Here is a 23,735-nt window from a genome sequence, read left to right on the forward strand (position 1 = left end):
TGGCCTTGAAACCATTATTTTCCAACAGGGAAGCAGCAGAGCGTATTTTGCCAGAAGAGATGCTTGAAACATGACTTAGTGCCTTGACTTTTGCTGCGCAACAGAATGCAAGGAGGCAGAATTGCAAAAATGAGGATTCTGTTTTCAGATGTAACTGTTTTCCTTTAAAATGAGAAGGCAACTCACAGGAAGTCCATCTCATCAAGGCCTTGATTATTCTTGCCCTCTTGAATTTCTTTGTTTTACTATTAATAACTTAATTTTACATTTGCTACAACAGCTGATAACATTTCTTCATTCTGCTCTAAGGAACCTGCTTTGGCAGGGGGGTTGGACCCGATGATCTTTTGAGGTCCCTTCCGACCCCTACAATTCTGTGATTCTGTGATTCCTCACCCATTCAGGGTGGCTTACTATACTTCACTAATGAACTACTACCAAAATAATTTTCATGTTTTTTACTACAGGCCTTTGCTAGCATAAAAGTTCACAATTATTACATGATAGAAGCTGCATCATCCACATTTTACAAATAGGAATAAAGTTGCAAAATGACAGTCTGAAGCAGAACCACAGGACAGAAACAGGAGTCCTCATTTAGTTGAACAGGTTGCTTGTTTGTCTCAAGCAACTGAAGGTATTAAAAAGGAAGTCTCCAAGACTTGCATTCGGATGCAAAGGTTTCCTCACTTCCAGACCCAGGCTGCTGAAAACAGCTTTGTTCCAAGCACTGCAGACAACAGGCTGGAACTGCAGGACAGAACTGCCTGAGGCCTGTGAAGCCAAAGCCTCACCCATCTCTAAATGTAGTCTGCTACACTAGCACAAAGGTGAGATGTCTCTGAACTGTTTTTTAATTAAAGTGTTTCTTCCCCTTCTCCCAAATCCTTCTGTTCCTCCTGTAGCAGTGTTCCGAGCTTAATATATTGAATGAATCATTTCCCTTTAAGTTATTTTTGCCTTACTTCAGAAGCCTCCCTCATCTCAGATTGTCTTTGAAGGGGAAAAAAGGTCAAAGAACCCTCATATTCTTTAACTAAGTGTTAAAAATATGTTTCTCTGCATTTCATGAGTGGAAGGAAAAACCATATTATCCCCATATTTCCCAGTCAACTAAAATCAAGGGGTCTGCAGGGCTCAGATAGGCTTGTGTCAGTCAGTGGGAATATGGCCATAGAACAATACCTGGCATCTGCCACAAAGGGGAAGATCCCATTGTAGAAGAACATGATGGTGAGAACCAGGAGCCAGTAGCGAAGGGGAAGTTGCCTGATGTCCTGAATCCTCTGCGAAGAAAAGATGTGCCCTTGCTCAACAGGAAATAGTCTTCTACATCACATTAATGTCACTTTCTGTAAGCCTTCTAAGGCATTCCGCTGCTCATAACATAATCTTTCTTTAGAAGGAGAACCTGAAGACATGCTAGGCAAGAGAAAAAAATATCCAAATACAGAGTCGATGGATATGCCTTCCTACCAAGCTGCTCACTAATGACTTCTGTACTGGTACAGAGTCTCTCCCTTCCCAGTAAAGATGATTGAATTTCACCTACATGCAAATCATGGGCAGAGGAGCCCGGGAATGTTTTAGTTTAAGAAAAGGAAGAATGACCGTAAGAAGATAAGTCTGCCAGAGGCCAGCTCATGCCATCGCTCACTATTTACCATGTAAAGAGGTAAGCGATACCTGTTTGGTAGGGTTTGGGCACTTCCAGGAGTATAAAATGGGAGGCGGTTACAACCCAGGGCCAACTTACTTGAAAGCTGACTTACTCCTTGTCCATGGCATAGTGTCCCAAGTTTGGCTGTGAGGGTTGGTTTGGGACTCATCTCTCATCATGCTATTAAAAATGCTCTGGATACGATAACTAAATTTGGGGGCTAAATCCTTCGTGTGAAGGAAAGGTGGAAAGATGTTTGGCTAAGTTCTTGTTGAGAAGGTTACGTTAGTGCTATGCTGTGTTATTGATGATCAAACGACAGTTTGGGCCTTTGTTTTCATCATTTCAAATATGTAAAGCATTTGCAAGTTTATTTTTATCTGTAATTAGCATTACCTGAATTCTAAATCCTAACCATGGAAGGAGATTTATGTATCTTTAAGAACATTTTGTTTCCCTGATCCTGCTGCTATGATTTATCTGAGAATAGGAAAGATGTCCTCAATTCCTACGCTTTGCAAACTGAATAGAAGCAATCTAAAGCATGATTCAAAGTTACAGATGATTAAGATAGTGAGAGCATATAATAACTTGTCAGATACTGGCTATGAAAAAATGGATCTTATAAAATAGAATGACTCTATCCAGTTGTAGAGTAAACAGCTTTAAATGAAAGGTGGATTGCATACTTTGAGTTTGGCACATTGCTGTTGCATTGCTCAATTTCCAGTTGGCATTGTGACTGGACATGAGACCATAAAGTGCAACAGAGCACTCTGAACACATCTGAACACTCATATCTTAAAGGAGTTAAGGGTATTTCTCCTGCTATTATTCTCTGCTACAATCTAATCTAATCGTTGAAAGCCTGCTTCTTATTTCCAGGCAGAATTCATTCATGTCCAGCCTACACTATTTGTGCTTGTGCCAACCATATCTTGTAGATGAAGTAGTGCCAAAAATCGGTCCAGAAGCAGGAACTGGGAATCAGGATTGCCTTTGTGGTGTGTGAGCTGTTCCAGACTAACTTATGGTTTTCTAATAGTGGTGGACAGCATTTACCTTATGTTGAGCACCAGCACCCACCTAATCATTGAAGACCTGTTCAAGCCACCTCATCCTTGCCGCTGTGCATGGACGTATTTCACCCACCGTTACTAATGAATCACATTAGCTGATACATTTCCCCCCTACACACTCATTTCCTTGTCTCAAATTGTGTAAGTAATTGCATTAAATGAATGAAAAGTGGTATAATGATGCTATGCTATCAAGAAATCCTTCTGTTTTTTCCCTGTCAGGATTGCGGAGGGGAGTGCTCAGTCCCTGCAAGAGCCCAGAGCCATGTCTCAGTAAGCAGGGGACCAGGCAGCAGGAAAGGAGAGAGGCAGGAGAGCCCTGTGGCTCTAGACCACCACCTGTCTTCCTTCCAACTGTGAGCTGTGCCTTGCTGGGCCACGCTGACAGCGGTGGCCTTGGGCAGGGTTCCCAGTCCTGCTCGTGTCCTGGGGAAGGAGCCAACGCTGCCCTGCTGCCCACCCCACGCCAGCAACGGAGAGAGCAAGGTAGGCATGTGAGCTGAAGATGATTAACTGGTCATGATTTAATTGTTCTGGGGGAAAGAAAAAGGGGAGGGAGGCAGCTCAGAGTTCAGGGGGATGCTGGAACCTCTCTGTTTCCAGCAGCTGGTGGAAAAAGCAGCAGGCAAAATCACATTTCCTCACTGTGACGCACGTACACACACGCACATGGAGTCCCCGATACCCAGAATCCAATATTAAAAACCAGCCTCATGACTGTGGACATACATTGTTGCATTATCTCCCACATGTTGTGCACATATGTTTGGGAAGAGTATAGAGAGAGGGGAAAGGAAAAGGGACAACTCAGAAATTTTGAGGAAAGCATGGGTTTAATCCCAGCCCATGTGCCTGGAGGAATTGCTCTGAACAGTGCTCACTTACGTAATGCTTTCCCTTCAACCTCCTCCACCTATAAAAAAAAAATCAGTCTGGCCACACAAAACAAAACAGAAAAGATTTACAGGAATACAATTAATATTTTAAGCAAGAGAAGTCATCAGTCCCATCACTGTTTATCTTCCAAAGGGGTAAGAACACAGAGAGGTAAGATACTTAAGATACAGAGAGGTAAGAAGACCTCGTGGTTGACCTAGAATGCTGATTACTTCATGTTGTGCAGTTTCCCCTAGACCCCTAAGATAAAACACTGGCTACTCTGTTAGGGGACTTTTGCTTATTTCTGCACCCCCCCCCCCCCAAAAAAAAAAAAAAAGAAAAAAAAGAAGCCCTGTCACTATTTGTTTATGGCAGTTTGCCACAAGTTGCACGTTGCTGTTTCTTATTTGATTATGGTTGGCTAAAAGCCTGTATACTTCTGCCTTCTGTAAATCTTACCTTTGTAATGATACAAGTACATGCTTTGTCTGGTATATATACATGGAAAACAACAACAGCAATAATTCAGTGCCTAAGCTATCTTCTTGAAACCATGCTCTAAAGTATTGTGGCTTATTATCAGCTAGGAAAATTGTGCGCAAATAGAAGCACGGCTAAAACTTGTTCCAGGATTCTATCCCTTCAGCCAGCCAGCCAAGAAAACAGATTGGATGGTGCTTTTGGCTCGGTTAAGATGGTGAGGTGACTGGTGAGAAATCATGTGTATAATAGCTCTGTATAATTTGCAGGTTCCACAAGAATCTATGTTAATTTGGGGCATAAGTGGGTGCACCTTGTTTTGTTTGAAATGATCTTTTGAGGGTCATGAGTAGTACCTGTAGCCCAGCTTCTTGCACTCTGAAACTGGTACTGGTCCCTGATGACAACACTGGATGAAGACAGCTGCTTCTCTGATGTAGCATCATTCAGTCATTCTTGTATTCCTAGGAAAGTCTGTGACGATTAACTGAGAATCTGTCCTCGTAACTATCCTGTATTGTCTCATCGGTTGTCTTGCTGCAGCTTCTGCTTCGGGCCCTACTCTGACAGATTACACAGCTCTGGTTCATGCAGACGTCAAACGTGTCCAAATGATTGTACTGCAGTGCACATGCAGGTGCTTTCTCATCAGCTGGCACCACAGCTAAGTTCCTCATCCTTCTTACTGCAAAATCGAGGAAGATTTACCAGGATTATTCTTCTGGAAAGTCATCGGGTTTTACCAACCTCTCTGACCAGATCAGCCTTTCTTTAGCACAATTTTCATAACTTCATGGAATGGTTTGGGTTGGAAGGGGCCTTAAAGACTATCAATTTCCAGCCCCTGCCATGGGCAGGGACACCTCTCACCAGATGAGGGTGCCCAAACCCCATCCAGCCCGGCCTTGGGCGCTGCCAGGGACGGGGCACCCACAGCTCCTCTGGGCAGCCTGGGCCAGGGCCTCGCCGCCCTCGTGGCGAAACGTTTCTTCCGACAGGCCCTGGTAACAAGTCTCTCCCCAACTTCCTTACAAGCCCCCTTTACATAACGAAAGGCTACAACAGGGTTTCCCTGAGCGTTCTCTTCTCCAGCCTGAGCAGCTCTCTCAGCTTTTCTTCTCTCACCTCACTAGTGACTTTTCATTCTTTTCACAAACACGCTCAAGGCCAAGCGTGCTCTTCTGGGCTGTCACCAGGCGAAAACCCCGCCGGTGCGGTGCGCGCCCTCCGGGCGAACAAAACCCGGTCAGCAAAGCCACCGAGGCGCCAAAAGCGAGGCCTCCCCGGAGCTCCCCGTCAGGAGCGGGGCGGAGCGGGGCTGCGGGCCGGGGCGGGGCGGGGTGCGGGCCCTGCCCACCCGCCTCATAGCGCGGGGCTCGCCGCGGCCGCCCCAGCGCCGCCCGCCCGCCGCGGCCGTGCCGAGCCCGTCGTGCCCGAGGTGAGGGGCGGCGGGGGTCTGCCGCGGCCGCCTGAGGGAAGGAGGGAGGAAGGGAGTGGGGCCCCCCGGGGGCTCGGCGCCCCCCTGCTGCCCCACGGAGAGGTGGTGCCCGGGTGGCTGCGGGGAGGGGGGCGGATGGCGCGGGTGTGTTTGGCTCGAGGTGTGAGGGCCGGTTTGGCGTCGTGTGCGTAGGCGCCCGCCGGGTTTGTGCGGAGGACCCGGGGGTGTGCCGTTGGTACGCTCAGGGCCGCGTGTTGTACAGATCGCCGGAGAGGCGAAGCGTGCCGAATTTCTCTGGGAGGGAAGATCGGGCAGCACCGGGTGCTGAGGGGACCCCGCAGAACTTCGCCCAGAGCCGGGAGCGGTGCGGTGGCTGCCGTGCGCCGCTCGCTGCCAGCCAGCGCCTCTCCAGTAACCCCGGGGAGCGAAGCCTCATCTCGGGTTCCGCCTGGGTGCGGGACGTGCGTGCGTGTCGCTTCTTGCTCTCAAGGAGAAGCCTCTGAGCTTCACTTTTGGATCTGTGCCTCCGAGTTTGGCTGTTAGGGAGGGGATCTGGAGTTCTTTCGGGCGCTGTTTTTGCTGGAACTGCAGAGCTACTTCTGAGAAACGTTTGCAAAACCTTCAGCGGTGCCAGCTTTGATTTCCTTGAGAGCCTGAGAAAATTTTAAAGCTGCTTTGACGTGATGCTGCAGCTGATTATTTTTTGAGAGGCTTGAGTTGCCTTTTTTTTTTTTTTTTTTGACTGATGTTTTTAAGCCTCACCTTCTGGTTTTTGTACTGCATGACAAATGGACGTTGTTCCCTTCAGCTGGGCGCTCTGAGGACGGCCAGTCCTGTGTCTGAGTTTGGCTGTAGCCGCAGAGGACTTGTGCTTCCACTAACGTGGCTCAGCGCCGAGCTAACTCTGAAGAGGCTGTGCTAACATGTGGCAAGGATAACTTTCAAACAAAAAAAAAAAAACAGGTATTCATATACGAAGACTTGATGCATTTACAAAAAATTGAGCGTGCCAAAGGAAACGTAGGAAAGACGTCACGGTCCTCTGGCGTTGGGTGTATTTTCACATGCTGCGTGAGGGAGCAAACGGAGACAAAACGTGGCTCTTGCAGGAGCAGCGCTGGGGCTGGAGCTGGCCCTGCTGCCCCCATGTGCGTTAGGGCACCCACGTGTGACATGAGCAACCTGTGACACGAGCAACCACGCTGCTGTGTCACTTCTGTCCCTGCACGTCCTGTGCACCTGCTTCTGGCCACAGCCACCCCCTCACCGCCCCGGGTGTCACTCACTGTAGCTTGCCCGCAGGTGTATTTATTTCCAGTAGCAACATCCTCTCCTTTACTTGCATGCACATACGTGCAGAAATATGTGCACGCAAATAATTTGAAAGGAGCCTGATAAAGCGAGGTAATGCTGACTTCTGTCTCCTCTTATGGCTGCTCGTCTCCGTGCTCAGCACGGTCCCCAGGCGCATGTTGCTGGTGGCTGAGTGCTGAGAGGTGAGGGGAACCTGGAGGGCAGAGGTGCGTGATGTTGGAAGAGCCGGTGGGTGTAATTTCTAAGTGTGAATTAGAAGGGCTAAACCACAGTGGTCAAGTTACCACTACAGTGTGATAATGCGTGTGTGAAAATGGGGGTATGGCAGTATTCTTGTTCAGGAACGTAAGTGAGAAAGGAGAAGCCGGCCGGCAGGCTGGTCGTGGCTGGCATGGGGGAAAGTTGTTGTTGATTGCACTTTTCATCTGTATTTGACCTATATTTCTGCCAGGAACCATTTTTGGATTACTGCCCGTGGGATAGACTCAGCAGGGAGTGATGGTAGCTGCTTAAAACACGAAGGAGGGAAGACTGTTGAGGACCCAACGTTAGCAAAATACGATGAGGTTGAACCAGTTCAAATCTACATTGACAGATACTCTGGGTATTGGTGGCAAGAGCTGATGACTAGTCTGCCCCTCATCTGGAAGGTTTCTGAGAGAGTCTGGGGACAGGTATTTAGTGTGGCAAAGTGCAAAATCTGTCACCTTCCTCCTGATGTAAGCGAGTCCTGTGTGTGGTGGTCACGGCCCTGCCCTGGGGCCAGGAGCTGCCTTCACCTGGGGCTGCTGGGCAGTGGGGCTGGGAACAGGGCTCTGTGCTGCGGAGGGCTGGCAACCTCTGGTGAGGAGAAAAACAATGAAATATTCTGCCTTTTTTTTTCTCTTTCCTCCCTGTGCAATTTAAAAAACAGAAAACAAAACCCCCAAAATAACAAACACACAGATCTTGCTTCTAGCAACAGGTTGTAGTGGAGAACCAAACCAAAATGTATCAGCTTGAAACATTGGAGAGAGATGAGAGATAAAAAGTGGCAATATGGGTTTGCATGATGTGTTACTCCACAGCATAGCTCAGATAAAATGGAAAATAGGAAGCGTTCATCTGAATGCTTTCTCTTTTCTCTCAGAGCAGGGTAGACATAGTTGTTTTGCTTCTGTCTGTCTCAGTCTAGTATTGTCTTTCCATCATGTCCAAGGCAGCCCCCTCGACAGATCAGTAATCTTCATTTCCTCTGCCTCCTGACCAGCTTGTTTCCGTTCTTGCTGTTTGTCCGGGCTGTCTCCGGGGGCTGCAGAGGGGAATTCGGAGCTGAGTGAAGCAGCTACGCCTTGCGCTGCTTTCTGCTCTTTCAGTTGTGTAATTTTGTTCCTCTGAGCCACCCTCTGCTAGCGAGGAGGTAGGTTCAGGATTCTTCCCTTATCATCGTTCCCAAGAGGCGTGTGTATATACCTTGTGTCATGTAGCTCAGGTTAGGAGGAAGAACACTGAAGGAGGCGATGAGCAGTGCCTGTGCAGCTAACAAAGACGCTGCTGTGCACAGCGGCGTTCAACGCTCCCTGCTGCAGCGTGGCTTCTTGCACAGCCTCCCCTTCCTGAGAACAAACAGCTGCCTCTTACGTGGAGCAGGGTTTTCTGTAAACAAGCGTGAGCGAGATCACTTGGAGGAAGACTTTGCTTTTTCCCCACTCAGCTGGTTACTAAGAAAAAAAATGCTAAGGGCCAGGAGCTGCAGAGCTGGAAGCGCTCCGTCACATGGTGGCATCTCGGAGCACCGGCTCAGCTTTGGTGTCGGCTGCGAGGTGCAGCTGGGAGAGGAACCGAACTGATGCGTTCCCTCTCTCTGCGTGGCACAGAAAGGCACTTACTAGGCTTTCATTTTTGTTATTTGTAGGCCATGCGGAATACATTAAAATGATGCTTCTGTTTGCTCTGCCCCAGGGAAGCTGTAAAACACCATGCAAGTCAAGCCGCATCTTCTCTGGTTTGGCCATAGGGCTTACGGGTAAATGGGGCGTGGGTTCTGCCCTGGGAGCCTGACCTCACGCTAATGGACAGGGCTTAAACAGCCTGAAAAACCCCATCCCACTTCTGCTTTTATTTCAGTGGTTCTTCCGATGCTATAGTCCTACTGTCTGATTTCAGAGGTTTGCTCGTTCTTTATTTGCACTGGCCTGAGGCTGTTGCACTGCTGCTTTTCTCATTGGGTCAATTTAAGATACAGATAAATAATAAAGTAACATAAGACATCCTTTTTAACAACTGATTGAGTTTCTGGGGAGTAATGACACTAGTGTTAAGAGGTTGCTGCATTATGGATGCAATTTGGAAACTGAGTAGTAGCCTCAGTAGGGAAATGGACATAAAATTTGTGACCCATTATCCACAGCGTGTTAGGCTCCTTAGTCTCATCTAACGCTCACCGTGAATTCTGCCTTTCTCCAGGGAGGAGCTGGAGATAGGGTGAAGGTCTCAAACGCTGTTTAAATACCAGGGTGTTTCAAGGACAGTAAATGTGAGTGTGGCCTTTGGGTTCCTGTGGGGCGGTTACGGTGATAATTCTGCCCGGTGCCCTGCGGGCAGGCATTTCACGTGGCAGCTGGGTCTGGGGAGATCAGCTTGGGACTGAGCTGCAGCCTGCCTTTGACAGGTGATCAGATATTGGAGGCGAAAAGGCACTGAGAAAACGAAATAACCTGCAGTTGTTTTATGTACACCTCTGGGTGGCTTTCCACTGAGAGCGGTGCGGTGGAGAAGGGCTCTATTACAGCTGTCTGGAAAAAGCACGGAAGGCTGTGTGCGCCGCGTTGCGTGGCCGTGTTCCTTCCCGCGATGGCTCTGTGCCCGATCTGATCGCAGAATGCTCTGTGCAAGACGGAGGAAAGCAGAGAACCTTGACCCAGCGCTTTCCCTTGAATATTAAACCGCGCTGATCCTTTGCCATGCCTCATGGGCAGCAGCCGACTGGAGGCGGCGGGGCATTAAGAGCTAAGGCTGATCCCAAGAAAAAAAGCCAAGTCCGTGCTGCTGCTACTTAGGGTGGGACCTCGTGGGCTGCCCACCCCGTTGACTGCTGGGGTAAGGAGCAGGTAGGCTGCAGCAGCCCCAGGCTCCCCGATGCCCACCTTGCCCTCCCAGCCCTGCTGCTAGGCAGGCCGGGTGGGCTGCCCGTGCGCTGAGGGGCGGCGCTGCCCTCGGGGGCTGCCACCATTGCTCTCCCCAGGCTTTTGAATTCTTTGCCACCTGCGGTTTCAAAGGCTGTCCAGACACAGTAGTCTGTCCGGGAAGTAGTCATTAAATCTTGCCTTTCTAGCTGGGGGGAGGAGTTTTGTTTTGATGTTAGTGCACATTTAACATCTGCTTTGCGTTGCACAGCCAGTCAAGTTGACCAAGGCACTCTAGCAATAGGGACTAGATTGTTTTATGAGCTCCTGCCCTCTTGGTGGTTGTTTGGTGGCTTTCTCTGCGTGATACAATTTGAGAAAGCCGGTCAAGGGCATTTGCTTTTTTTTCAGTTACGTCAGCTGCTCGATTAGAATAAACCACAGTCATGATTGCAACTTCTTGACAATTACTTGAAAGAGGAAATGTAACTGCTTAAAAAAAAAAAAGCCACGACGCAAGAGAATGTCCTGTTTATACCTGTTGCTGCAGAGTAAACAAATGATCTGGGCTTTTTTCACCCAGCCCACAAGGCAGGGACGTGCCCAGCCTGGCAGCTTTCTGCGGATGGCAGCCCGGAGAGCCAAACTCTGCTGGGCTTTGTAGATCGTGACTTTGTTTCCTTCAGTAATTGGAGGAGATCTAACAACCAGGATTGTGAAATGTGGCAATTGCCTTTTCAAGGAGCCTCTTCCTGATAGAGACTGGTAGGAGTAGTTCTTAAAGTTTTTCATGTGTTGGGTTTTTCTTTTTTACCAGTAGAGGAAAGAGTGAATAGAGCAAATATTTGTATTTGCTTTCTGCTCTATGGTGTTATGGAAAGTATGTCTGAAAAGTGATCTTATGTCTGAAAAGTTTCTAATAAATATGCATGTTTTTTCCATGCAGAGGGGCTGCCTTTGCAAGGTCCTTCCCTATTCCAAGGACCTTGGCAGGGTCCTAAAAATTACTCTCCCAGACATTTAGAACAAAGGTTCTAGAGGATAAATATTAACTTCTTGTATATCCATGCAACTCCATTGTCTGCTGCTTATTTTTTTCTCCTCCTTATTTTATTTTTTCCCAGTGCAAAATTTAGGCCAGAAAGGTCCCTCCCGGGGATGTGAGATACGATGCGATGTCTTTTACCCACAGCAGCAGGGGCTTCAGGAGAGGAAGCTTGCTGCTGGAGCCAGCCGGGGCTGCATCTGGCAGAGCTGCTGCACAGCCGTTGCCGGCAGCATCCCAGCGTTACGGTGTTGTCATACTGCTGCCTGCGTTTTCACACACTGACCTCTCCCACCCTTCCGTCCCTTTGTCTTTTCTGCAGCCAGACTTGTCCTGGAAATCCTCCCAGAGGGGTGAAATGAGAAGCAAAGTAGCGCAGAGCTGTCTTGGTGCTTACCGCAGCCCCGTTGGGAGAGAAGTTTTTTGCCGAACACTCATGAGCCTGATCTAACAGGGATCTGGGATCTAGTTAGATTTGCTCTTAAACTTCTGGTGTGGTGGGGCTGCAGTGCTGCCTCCTTCACTGGCACAGATCCTGAGGATCAGCTTTCTCCCTGCTGATGTGGACTTGTGCAGCCCAGGATCCCTTGGCCACCAAGACCAGGGTGAAGCCACCAGACATGCGCGCTCATGGTTTCCCAGTGTCGTGATGTGGCTTGTTCTGGACTTGTGGCTTGCTCTCAAGGCAGGCAGATGTGCGAGCTTACCTGAGGTTTCCTATATTTGTAACACCAGGTTTCATGCAAAATGTTGGTCTAGACAAAATAACGCACTGTTATGCATTTCCCTGCCTTTGTTTCCTCACCGATCTCAAACATCTCTTGGATGTTGCTGGGTTCCAGGTTTGCTGCAGTCCTTCACGCACGGTGTTAAACACTCATGGGCAGGAGGAGCTGCACCCAGCACTGTGCACGGGGCTGCTGTAGAACAGAGCACCCCTGCAGCCCTTTTCTGCTGGCTGCAAGTGTGACTCCTGCCTGCTTTCCAAAGGAAGGGCTGTGGGTCCCTGCCCTCAGGACAGGGTGCGCTGGGCTGCAGGTCATGGACGTACAAAAAGATTTTCCCCGAGAGCCCTGTTGGCATGTCCTGTGCTGTGTATGCCGTAGGTTGCTTACGGCTGGGCTGCTCGCCCTGCACTCTGGGTGTGCATGGAAGGCAGGAGCAAGGCTTGCTTCTGGGCTTCAGCTGTCCCTGTCTGGGCAGCCAGCCATCTGTCTGAGCCCCCCTGCTTGCCTGCACCCTGCCCGCGCTACCAAAGGGGACAAGGATGGGAGATCTTCCCATTGCAACCTGTTCTCAAGTGACCCCAAAGCAGGGAGTCAACTCTGCTGCAGTAATCTGTGGGCTGTTCCCAACCTGCTCAGTGCGTGTGGTTTTCTCGGTTTGGCTGGTTTATTGGCTTCTCCCACCCGCTCTGGTGCAGCCACCCTGGCACCGCATTAGCAGGTCTGGTTACTCCGCTGTCACTGGCGTGTGGGGCTGCACGTGTGGGGGAGGTTGCTGTCTGCTCCCAGTGAGCAAACTGGGAAAAATTGGCTTCTCAAGGGCATGTAACTGCTGGCATGTGGCCGAACAGGTGAGCCGAATCAAAAGAGTTTTTCATAAAGGCACCCCCAGCAATTGTCCTGTGCAGTGTTCACTCTGCTTGTCTGCCCGTTCCCTCTGTGCTTGCATTGAAGTACACACGGCTCTTTGGGATAATAACTGCTTCAATACAGGGGCTAGCATGATTTTCTATTAAACTTGTTCTTTTGTATGGATTTTCATCTTCACACCTGAAGAACATACATGTCAGGATTTGCCTGCTTTTTGTGACTGTATCAGTTGATGTTTTTTAATTTTTTATTTTTTTTTTACCTTCCCTGAAAAGCATGTGCTGCCTGTTCCCTTGCTTTGTCTCGTTAGCTTTTGAGCATTAGCTCAGTAGGCATAAATAACACTTCCAGCATCTGTGATTCTGGACAGCTCTGTCCTGTTCCGTACATTTCCAGCACATCACCAGAGCTGTGGCTCTCAAAATCAGAGCGTGGTAAATAGTTTTGTTGGTGCGTAAGTAGACATGAAATCCACATGCCTGTGCTGGCTCTGCGATTTTGCAGGCTGTATAACACAATGCCATCCCCTTTGTCATTTAACTGGCTCTGAATGCAGAGAGTGGATGTGCTGAGCAAGAAAAACTAGTTTTTGCACGCATGGTAATCAGAGTGAAAGCAATGAAACTTCTGGAGGTCCATTTTCTCATTAGTCAGATAACGATGATACGTTACCTACAGGAGACCTACTGGACTACGGACTACTAGTATTACAAGACTTTTCTGAGACTGAAGAGATTTCTTTTTCTTTTTTCTCCCCGCTAGAAATCTAAAGGGTGTTATCAGCTGTGTTTCCTGAACTGTTGGCCAAAGGGATGTGGCAGAGGATTTGTGTAGGTCCCGAAGGGTTCAAGGTGTTTATTGAAGTGGCTGCTTCCCTGAGGCAGTTTGGGAGGTTGTGAGCCGTGGGTGTGTGCTGTGGCTATATGACTACTAATGCAATCACAGATTTGATTACACCACATAGGCACTACCTGTTTGGCAGAGCTGTGGACCACAAAGATCTATCGAAAGCAGCAGCTCGCTGTGAGGCTGGTTGTGCTGCCCAGACAGAGCTGAGGAGAGGTCTAATTAGACATAAGGTAAAATGAAAATGGTTTCTGTTTTGCAAGTGGTTTGTTATGTATTTTTAAAGAAAAATAAGATTTGTGGAGTGTGTATATCTCTGTAGTGCTTGTCTTGTAGATTGTAATTAAATGAGCTGAGACAATTTCAGCCTGAGAGTCAAGAAGTAAGCATTAAGTGCTTCATCAGTGTTATAAAGTTACCTCCTGGTGGGGCGTGCGTAGGCCTCATGCTTGTGAGCAGCATTCCCTGACCCAGAGCGTGAAGATCCGTGGCCTTGATCTACTTCTCAGCAAATAGCGTGGGACTCCTGGCAGGGAGTTTTGGGGTCTTGCAGCAGGCACCTTGGCAGCGGGCGTGCTGCACCTCGCTGCTGCTGCCCGGAGAGATGGCGGCCTGAGGAAGGGAGGTCCTGGGAAGGGCTCAGCAGCAGCAAAGCCTTGCTGCGGCCCAGAAGCAGGCTGGGGAGGCACAGCACGGCTGTCCTCTGGCAGGGGACAGCAAGGGAGCATTACTTCTCTGGCTGGTAAGTTGGTTTGCAAGAAGTCTGTTTTCTCATTCCTCTCCAGCCTGGAGCGAGACCAGCTCCGGGCTCGAGCCAGGCGCCACAGTTGGGTGTCATCAGCTGGATGGACCTCTTGGGCTCGTGCAGGTTTTTGTGTCCAGAAGTCTGTTGGGACGTGGCTAGTCCTAGTGCCGCTGCTGCAAAGCGCTGTTACAGGAGCTGAGGCAGTGAGGACGCCGAGGTGTGCCTCAGGGTCATGTTGCAAAGCACTCTCGGACCTGGGGGAGGTTCACACCAGCCATTCCCCACTCCTGCTCCGAGCTGGATGCACCAGATCATCCCTTTCTCTTGAGCGTTGAACTTTTTAAGCCTTTCCTGGTGTTTTCTGACCTTCTAATTTTCTTTTTACTTGTGCTCTGATTGTTCCATGTTCACAAAACTGTTAGTTGAGTGGGAACAAGCTACCGTGAAGCGTGAGCGTTTTGGAGGGGAGCAGGGTTCCTGTTCTGTTACCAGCCTGCTCCTCTAACCTGCTGTGTTCGCAAAGAAGCGTAGGGTGATAACAGAAAACAGAGACAGGCCTGGCAAAAAGGAGTCTGGGGTCTGTGGCTGCCTTGAGGTGTTAGTGTGAGGACTGAGTTATTTGTGAGTGGTTTCTTACTCTATGCCCTACAACTTGCCTCTTGCTGTAATGCTGGCAGATGAAATATCCTCAGAGGAGTATTTTTTCCTTTGGCAATACTTGTATGCCTCGTAAACTTCCATGGTTATAGATCTCTCTAATGTGATCTGTTTTTTTTCCCGTTGAAAATGTTGATTGGGGAGAAAACAGTGAACTAATTGTTCTCAGAAACACTTGAGCCACATAAATATTTCAGGGGATTTCAGTAGCCTTAAAAGGCTCAAAGTTGCACATTAACAAACTTACCCATAATCGTGGTTGAAGTTTTGTGATGTGAGAGAAGGCCGAGAAAGGAGAACTTCTCAGAAGTACCGAAGGATTTACATATGTATAACCAGTCTTTACGACAGCCTGACATTGCGTAAGGCCATTTGTCTTGTAGATGAGTGCTAAGTTGCTCAGACACTTCTAAGAGAGATTACTCATGTTTTGGTATAAATATTTTCTGCCAAAATGAAATAAATCTTGGAATAAACTCGCATGGGACCTGCTGGGTGGAAGTAATGGCAGGAACAAAGCTTCAGACTTGCAGAAGCACTGCAGGAAGAGCTGAGCTGCAGAGCTCAAGAGCAAGCGCTGGAAGGGACAGCTTGTCCCCCGTTCAGCCATATATTGTACTTCATCTGGGAAGTGCATGAGCTCAGTATGCTTGATGCCTGTTTAGCAAGAATAGGATGAGATGTATTAAATGTTGCCTCTGCTATCCAAGAACAAAGTTCTCAGCCTTGGTTAACTGAGGTGTGATGGAGGGGGCAAGAGTCCAGTGTGCGAGCAGCACGATGGTACTTTGCTGGAGACCCTGAAACATTGAATAGATAATAGCTGGTTTTGGTCCACACAAAACCAGCTAAATCATTGATGAGCGGATTCTTTAGAAATATTTAATACTAGTAGGGTTTATTGTCTAAGGAGAAGTAATGGCAACCATTCAAGTGTCAAATCAGGGGGGTGATTTAGAAATCCTAAGATGTTTTAAAAAGCCATAAGGTAGTATGGTTGTAGTATCTTTGGTAGTTGGAAGTTTAAAAGTGGGGGGAAAAACAGAAAGAAGCTTGTAGCCCCTTCTTCTGTCTGTCTCTCCCATTTGTGACACTTCTGGTTGAAAATTTAAGGCTTGATTTATGAATAAGCCTGCACCCTTCCCTGCATGCTCCTCTGAGCTAATGCCTCTCTTGTCTGTTGTGTATTATGCCTTTCCCTTCCGTTTCCTTTTCTTACCGTATTTGCTAATCTGTCTTCTGAGCTCTGTTCTTAACGTCTTTGTAAGAGGAGCTACCCTTCACTGTCCACTAAATGGAGATGTTTATTTCATGTGATAGTTGAGCTGTGGGGCTCTTTGCCACAGGATACTGTGGGTGCTAAAAGACTGTGTGAGCTCAGGAGGGGTCTGAAAAAATTGATAGGATGTTATTAAATACCACTGTGTCACCTTCAGTTTAGCATTTGTTTAGGCTGTACACCATGGGATGCTGGAAACATGTTGAGGGTAAGTACCCTGTGTGCTCACCTTATGCTTTGACCTAGGCAGCCACAAGTGTCAGACTGAAAATCTTCTTGATGTTCCCTCATGTGACTGCAGTCTCTTTGTGACCTCTCTTCATGTTTACCTTCCCTTTATTACAGCCTGTGTGAGACACCTGAAGGCTAACTTCTGCCTGGATAAACCAACTCGTACTGTTGGTATACTCGTGTCACGTACTTGGCTCCAGGAGAAGAGTGGCTGGAGCAGAGCTTTGGGTGTTGATGCATGTGCTTCTCCTCTTGGTCTGGCAGTGATTTAGCAAGTATCTGGGCAGTGCTGTGACACGGCATCACTGCACTGCTGCAGAAACCAGTGGGTTTGTAGGCTGGCGGTTCACACAAAACAGTTGGCAGGCTGAAGGCGAGGCAAGATGCCGGAAGTCGCCCTGGGCTTGTGCTGGCTCAGCGTCACGGTTTGGTAGTCCAGGAATGGTGATTTGTGACCTGCCAGCAGTTGTGTCTCGGACTGGCTGGGGTCTGCTCCTTTGGCTTCCCCAGCAGCATGCAGGTGGGCGTTACACCTTGTCCCCACCATGGTGGCTCCCACCTGGTGCTACCACGTTTGGCTGGTGGGAGGCTGTGGTGTCCTTCCCAGGTGCAGGCAGCCTGCAGGCAATGCAGGGGCAGGTGCACACGTCTGCCCCCCAGACGTATTTCAGGCACAGCGCTCTGTAACCTGGGGATTTGCATGAGCGGATTTGCATGAGCAAGGGAGTGAAGCCGCGTACACAGCCTTCAGACTTACCATGGGTTTGGATGCCACTTCAGAAAAGGTTGCGTCGCCACTGCGTGATGCAGCTGAGCAATGGAGGTGCCAGTGCTCACCCCACAGGAGTGGCTTTCTGTGTGCAGGACAGGCTCACGCTGTGCAGACAGCAGCTCAGCCCCTTCCAGCCTTAGCTTGGCAATGCCAGGGGCCAAGCAAATGCCAGCGCTGCAGCATTTTCCCCAGCTGATGAGGCAGGGATTCTCAGAGCCGCTGGGGCAGTACTTGCTGTGTTCATGCTTTTCTTGTACTGTTCTCGTGGCCTTGTACCTGCAGCTGTGATAGCACAGGTATGATGAGTGCCGGTGAGATTCGCCCTTCTTCCTGCTGTCCCTGCCTTGTCTTGGACAATTTGGTTGTACTACAGCAAAGCAAAGTTATTAGCACTGCAGGTAACAGTTATTTAAATACTTACCATTAGCCAATAATGTGTGTGTGCAGGCACTAAAGTCAGTGGGCAGCACTCGCTCCTGATCAGCACGCACCAATTAGCATGAATAGTAACAACCAGAAGGGAGGTGGAGCAGATTCCAACAAGAAGTCCATGTTACTGGGGGAAAAGCTTGGCATAAAATGTCATCTTTGTCTTCGTCCTTGCCACCAGCTGCACTGGGGAGAGCTCCTAGAGCAGGATGCTCATCCAGGACCTGTCGTTGCTCTTCGGAGCTGGCCATGAGCCAGGGAAAATTTTCCATCCCCCCACTTCAGTATCTTGTTAATTTGTGCGCTCTCCCTTCAAGCAAATCTTAGTGAGTGCTGTCACCAGTGGCAGCTGACACACTCCAGCTGGGTGCAGCTTCCTGCATGTGCTTGCAGGTGAAGGACCCTGGCTGTCTGTGTGCTGGGCAGTCGGGAGCAAGAAGTTTAAGCAGTATCGATCACAGCAAGTACTGGCTTTCCAGCAAGAGAGGGTCTTGATTCCCCAGTACGTTTGATAGAATGACACAAGGGGTATCACTATGTAGCCTTCTTTATAACCATAAACCAGTTGAAACATGTACTTAATCCAACTATCCACTCTGTTCCTTAACCAAAAGGCATTTTTTTAAGAAGTATATCTGGCTGCTTACATGAACAGTGGAAAACGGTGACCTGTAAGAAGTCCTCCTCTGTACTTCATGGGCTGCTGCTGACATGGTTCCCCTGCCACCACTTTCTGTGGTCTGGGCTGTGTGGGGCTGCTTTGTGCTGCCCCACCAGCGCTGCTCCAGGACTCAGCGAGTCCTGAGGAGCACGAGGGCAGCCACGGCGTTTGGGGAAAAGGTGCCAGCTGTTGGGACTGACCGTGAATAGCTTTTGCTGCTTAAACTCAACCCTGTTCTAATCCAAACTAATCTGCATGCGTAGATGAGCACTAGGAGTTTTCCTTGTTGTATTTTGGTTACCTCATAATTAGGCTTTCATTGGACGTGGGGACAGTTGGGCAATGTCCTGGCTTCTCTTAACTGCCAGATCATCACAGTGGACGCTCTCCCGCAGCCTGCTGAAACCATAATGTTTATACCATACTCCTCTGTGTTGACACATCACACGCGTGTTGCAACTGCTCTGAGTTTGTGTTAATTGAAATGCCAGTATTAATTGTGGAAAGTTGGTCATATGCTAACTAAGCTGGAAAGGGAAGCTTTCTGAACCAGCTGTTTCATAATTGCGTGTGTTTTGTAAGTGCTGAACTCTGTGATGCAGGAGGATCGTGGTGATGCTCTGCGGTGGGGGGATCCTCCCGGGCGCTGGGGTCTGAGTTTGTCAGGAGCTGCTTTGGCAAGAAACTGCAGGTGGAAGCAGCACGGTGGTCTGGTGCTGCCGGGGGGTTGGGGTCAGGTGCCTGGGAGAGGTGCCAGAGCGCCGGGTACTGCTTTAGAAGAATTAGGGGCACCACTGGAAGCTCAGTGCCCTCAGTCCCTCACATTCATCAGAGCAAGGTAACGGGAGGAGCAGTGTCCGAGTGCCTCTGCTCTTTCAGTGGATGAAGGCAAGGGATGCGCTGCTTGGGAAGCATGCTCTGGAGCAGGATCGGTCTCTGAAGTATTGCTTGTGTTGTGATGCCTGTTGTGTGAAAAGGAAACTGTTCGTACACAGGTTGCCTGGAGTCTGTCACCCTGTCCTATCCATTCTGGCTTTTTCTGAGGCGTTTCCTTTAATCAAAAGTCAGACTAGATTTCCTTGGTGGTGTTGTGGTGCCATTCAGAACGGTTAACTTCCCCCATACAGCTATATTTGGGGTATTTTTAGTGGTATGGGGTAGATTTAAAGCAGGATAGAAGAGCAATGTATAGATAAATAGAGAAATGACAGTGGCACTTACGTGCCACCCACCTTATTATTTTCATATTATTTTCATAGAAATATTTTCTATTTTCATAGAAAATTTTCATATTATTTTCCTGCATGTACTGCAACTTGTGCTTTGTAGGTCACCAGTTACAGACGATATTTTGAGTTCTCTGTGTAAACGTTGGCCACTTTTTCTGAAAAAAGTATGGTTAAAAAAAAAAAAACACTTTGAAATGCTAAATTAGTCCGTTGCTTCCATGATGCTTCCAGGGTGTATTTAATTTATATTTTAGTGTGGCGCATTCCTACAGGTTTTAAATAACAACAGCAACAAATCTGTGTTGCTCAAAGATAAGTACCGCATGTTGAAATACGGGGAGACGTAAGGCTAGGGTGGTGTGTGGTCGGAGCTTCCTGAAGCAGAGAGCCTGAAAATATCACCACCTTGCATCACGTTGCTTTCATTCTGTAAATACTGGAAGGTAAATATTTTGCTGGCTCGAGGAGAAGACAGATACTGTCTTGAGTGTCCCTCATCTCTGCTGTAGACGCAGTCTTGCTGAGCTGGGGTCTGGGCAGCTACGAGGTGCTGCTGTAGAGCACCGGCTGCCCCCTGAGGCACAGCCATGCCGGGTGCTCGGGGGAGGCCAGGTGGGGTGCTCTGTTGGCTCTACATGGGGTTCGTGCCATGTCCTCATCACCACGGTGAAGTGGAGGGTTGTGGCTGGACTGGAGGGATGAAAGAAAGCCAAACGGGGTGGGAGATGGTGGGCTGGTGAGCGATGTGTGGAAAATAGGTGTGCTCAGCGAGTCACGAAGAGAGGAAGCTGTGCTGCTGAGGCAGGACTTGTAGCGAGCTGTCTGAGGGCGGTTCTTGCGTTGCAGGGCTCAGTTCAGAGCCTAGGACAATATCAGAAAATCCTCTGTAAAAGCTATTGGTAGCTGCATTTTGAAGGTGAGGCTTGCACGAGAGGAGAAGGCCGGGAGAACTGGGGATGCGGGTTTTGGTTTGGCCATTTGCTGGTGGCTTCCTGTGTCAACACGGCCCAGCCCCGGCGTCTCCTCAGCGGCGTGCAGAACGGGGCTGGCGCTTCCGCTCCTTCAGGGATGCCGTCAAGTGAATCTGTGCACAACCAACCTCATGATAACAAATAAGCTAAAATAGCAGACCTTCTTGGTTAGGCCACAGGCTTCGTACAGCCACTCGCCAGCATCTGTCCTGTTCCTGAGCTGTGCCCCTCGCTGTGGTGGGCAGGCAGCCTTCAGCTGTGGCCTCCACGCATCCGCCCCCACAGGGCTCCCGTCATGGTCTGGGGCTCGTGTGGCAGAAGTTACGAGGCTGTTCATGTGCTGTGGCTGTGGGCAGAGAACAAAAGGCTATTTGTACAGTGAAACGGCACTTCGTGTTCCACACCACGTTTTAGTTTGTGTCTGCAGAGCAGAGGACACACTAACATAAGTGGGAACAATAGCCTAAGTTAGCACTCTTCTAAATCCATTTAGCCTGCTTTGTTTGTAAATATTTGTGGCTCATCTGTGTTGTAAAGAAAGGAGGGAAAGTTCTGCCTCTCTGCCCTTATTTTAGGATGGAGACCGACAGTACTTTATGGTTGGCTTGACTACCCTGCTGCAGATGGGGGAAGAGATCTGCACTTTGCTCATCACCTGACGAGCTGCTTTATATTTAGATGAGAGAAAGCGTGTGGTTCTGTGAAAGCTGTGTTTTCACTCATGCAAAAGCTCAGATCAGGTGCTGAGTTGTCAGAATGCGGTTTTAATTGTTCATTTTTTTTTCTGCAACTTATTAGAGTTATAGTCCTTCAAATTCACAGCAGGCTTTCCTTGACAGCAAGATGCCCAAAGGAGAGGCCTTCTAAACTCTGATGGGACTTCCACATACCAGCCAGTGCAGCGAGCCTTTTTCGAGGAGGTTTGGAAAATCCCATCCCCTTGGTGTTATCCTCTTGGTCTCAGCTGAATGTTGGCCGTGATGCTGGGCAGGGCATTATCCAGTGGATTGCAAATGCCATCCATATTTAAACAATTTAAAGCCATGCTTTTGTTTCCAGCTGAGCTGTTGTGCTTGAGAGCAGGGTGGAAAGCTCAAGCTGGTACACGAGGGAACATGACTATCCACTTCTACCTTCTCAGCACCCTGAACAATTAAACATAAAAGCCTTTGTTCCCTGGTGACTTCATTCTTAAGAGGCCTTTTTAATTTTAGTTATTAGTTTCGGGAAGAAGTAATGGGAATTTGTCATTGACAAGAAGGCTTCATGTCAAATGTTGTGTGAGGGATCCACTCCATAATTCATGGGCTGGGGAGCGTGGGTGTGGAAAGGAAGGTGCAAAATGGTGATGAGAGATGGCAGTTCAGTGAGACTATTGGTCCTAAAGACAGCTTTTCATGCCTTCATGCTATTTCCTTGACCCAGATCACTACATATTTTGCTAACTCATCCAGTTATTTTTAGATTTTCTTAAATAAGAATGCAGTGGGTTATTGGTTGGTTTTGAATTGCTTATTCCCCTTCCACAGTGGAAGGGGACTTGCACAGTAATAACAGAGCAACGCTGATTTATTTCTCTTCTGTCTGTCCCTGCTTACTCCTGTAAGTGTATGCAGAAGTGCTGCTGTTTCTCATGGATTCTCAGAGTTTTGCTTGCTGTGTGATGAGCCACGTGTTGCTGTCGGTGTGCTGAGAAAGGGACCTTCCTCCCCTGCTGTAGGACGTGAATAAGAGGAAATCTGGCTTGGGCAGTGGGGATTCTAAATGCACATGCAGAGTAGTTGTAGGAAGACCATAGGAGACTTAGGCCCACCAAAGCACCCTGTGGTGTCTGCCAGGTCTGCAGGCCAGCGTGTTCACCTCCGTGCAGTCAGCCACTGCCTTCCAGCTCTGCTGGCTTCACATGTTCCCCATCCTTGGCAGAGTAAACTAACTGTCTGACCCCACTTGAAGCGAATTAAAGAGCACTTGTGTCATTTTCATCTTCCAGTCGAGCTGAAGGTGTTACAAGCTCTGCCAGAGGTGCGCTAATAGCTGGGCAGCAGCCACAGCGAATGAAGTTAGCATTGGTGATTGCGCAGTGAAGATAACCTCCAGCAGTGGAGATGTAGACTGTATTCCTGCATTTCTTCTCGTGGTGTTTCTTTCTTGTAGCACCTGTTTGTGTGCAGTTACAGGAGGCTTTGCACTGCTGTCAAACCTGGCCTGCCTGGGGCATGCTGATGCCTGATGTTGGGGCTGAGCTCTGCTTTGGGAGCCATTGCCTGCAAGAGAGGCAGGAGTAAACAAAACGCAGTACTTCATGTTAGCTGCGAAGTGATCTGTTTTCAGTGGAGCTGCCTTCTACAATTTACAAAAGCTGTGAACTCTTTAAAAAAAATAAATGAACTCACTGACACAGAGCAAGAGATTTTGCTACAACTATGTCTGCATGTACGTCTGCAGGAAATGAGTCATATTCTTACAAAACCATAAGCTGAAGAATTTGTGACTTAATATGAAAAATTCCATTTCGGGCTAAGTCAGATCTCTTCCTCTCTTTAGGTTTTTCTCAGGCATCAGGAATGTCTTCTGACCCCACTTCACCCACCTTGGAGCAGTCCTCCTCCTCTGTGCACTCACCCAGTTCTCTTCATTTGCCTGAAAGTCGCAGGACAAGAGATCGCTCCCCGTCTCCCATGAGAGGGTACCTCATTCCCAGTCCGCTGCCCACCCGGCGGACCAGGACATTTTCTGCGTGAGTATTGGGGAAATTACATTTAGTAGGCACAGCCAAATGTTTGCTTTTGGGCAGATTGCTTTCACCAAGGTGAAGGGAGGTGGAGTTTGTTGTGTCTGGAAGATGCTTTGGCATTTTACTGCTATTTTATTCCTCCCCAATATTCTAATCCTGCTAGATTTGTTAGTCTAAATTGCCTGTAGTTTTTCTACACTCTGTTTGGGTAAAGAATATTGAAAGTATTTTCCCCTCTTTAAGACTAGAGATTTAGAGGGTGAGGAAAATATACTGAGGCTCTTCAAAACAGATTCCTCTTGTCTGAAGTTTTGCTCCACTTTGCACATTGAGCTGAGGCTCTTGGTGGACCAGTTCCCGTCATTCATCAGTGTTTCTTTATGAGCTCAACCTCCTCCTTTGACCTAATCTCCTCACCACCCCTGGAGGATTAGTTCTTTCACTCCTGACACCTGTGCTACCATCAGTCAGGTCACATTTTAGGGCTGGTTCATGACCATGGCACTTTTCAGAGGGCTCGTTTCTTTTTAGTTCAGCTTTAATATCTGTATCTTAAGATTTCTGGGGGTTTGTTCAAATAGACATGT

The 23,735-nt window shown here is 48.5% G+C and overlaps 1 protein-coding gene across 1 annotated transcript in view; it reads left to right on the forward strand.

The window, feature by feature from the left end:
* Positions 1-1,540: 1,540 nt before the first annotated feature.
* CARHSP1 (calcium regulated heat stable protein 1) overlaps positions 1,541-23,735 on the forward strand; it is a 37,436-nt gene continuing 15,241 nt past the window's right edge. Inside the window, exons 1-3 of the mRNA XM_050713907.1 lie at positions 1,541-1,675; positions 2,962-3,225; positions 22,959-23,151. Coding sequence (XP_050569864.1) covers positions 22,979-23,151 — 173 coding nt within the window. The 5' untranslated portion in view covers positions 1,541-1,675; positions 2,962-3,225; positions 22,959-22,978. The remainder of the gene's footprint in view (positions 1,676-2,961; positions 3,226-22,958; positions 23,152-23,735) is intronic.

The sequence above is a fragment of the Cygnus atratus genome, chromosome 15 (genome assembly GCF_013377495.2).
Source record: "Cygnus atratus isolate AKBS03 ecotype Queensland, Australia chromosome 15, CAtr_DNAZoo_HiC_assembly, whole genome shotgun sequence".
NCBI lineage: Eukaryota > Metazoa > Chordata > Aves > Anseriformes > Anatidae > Cygnus > Cygnus atratus.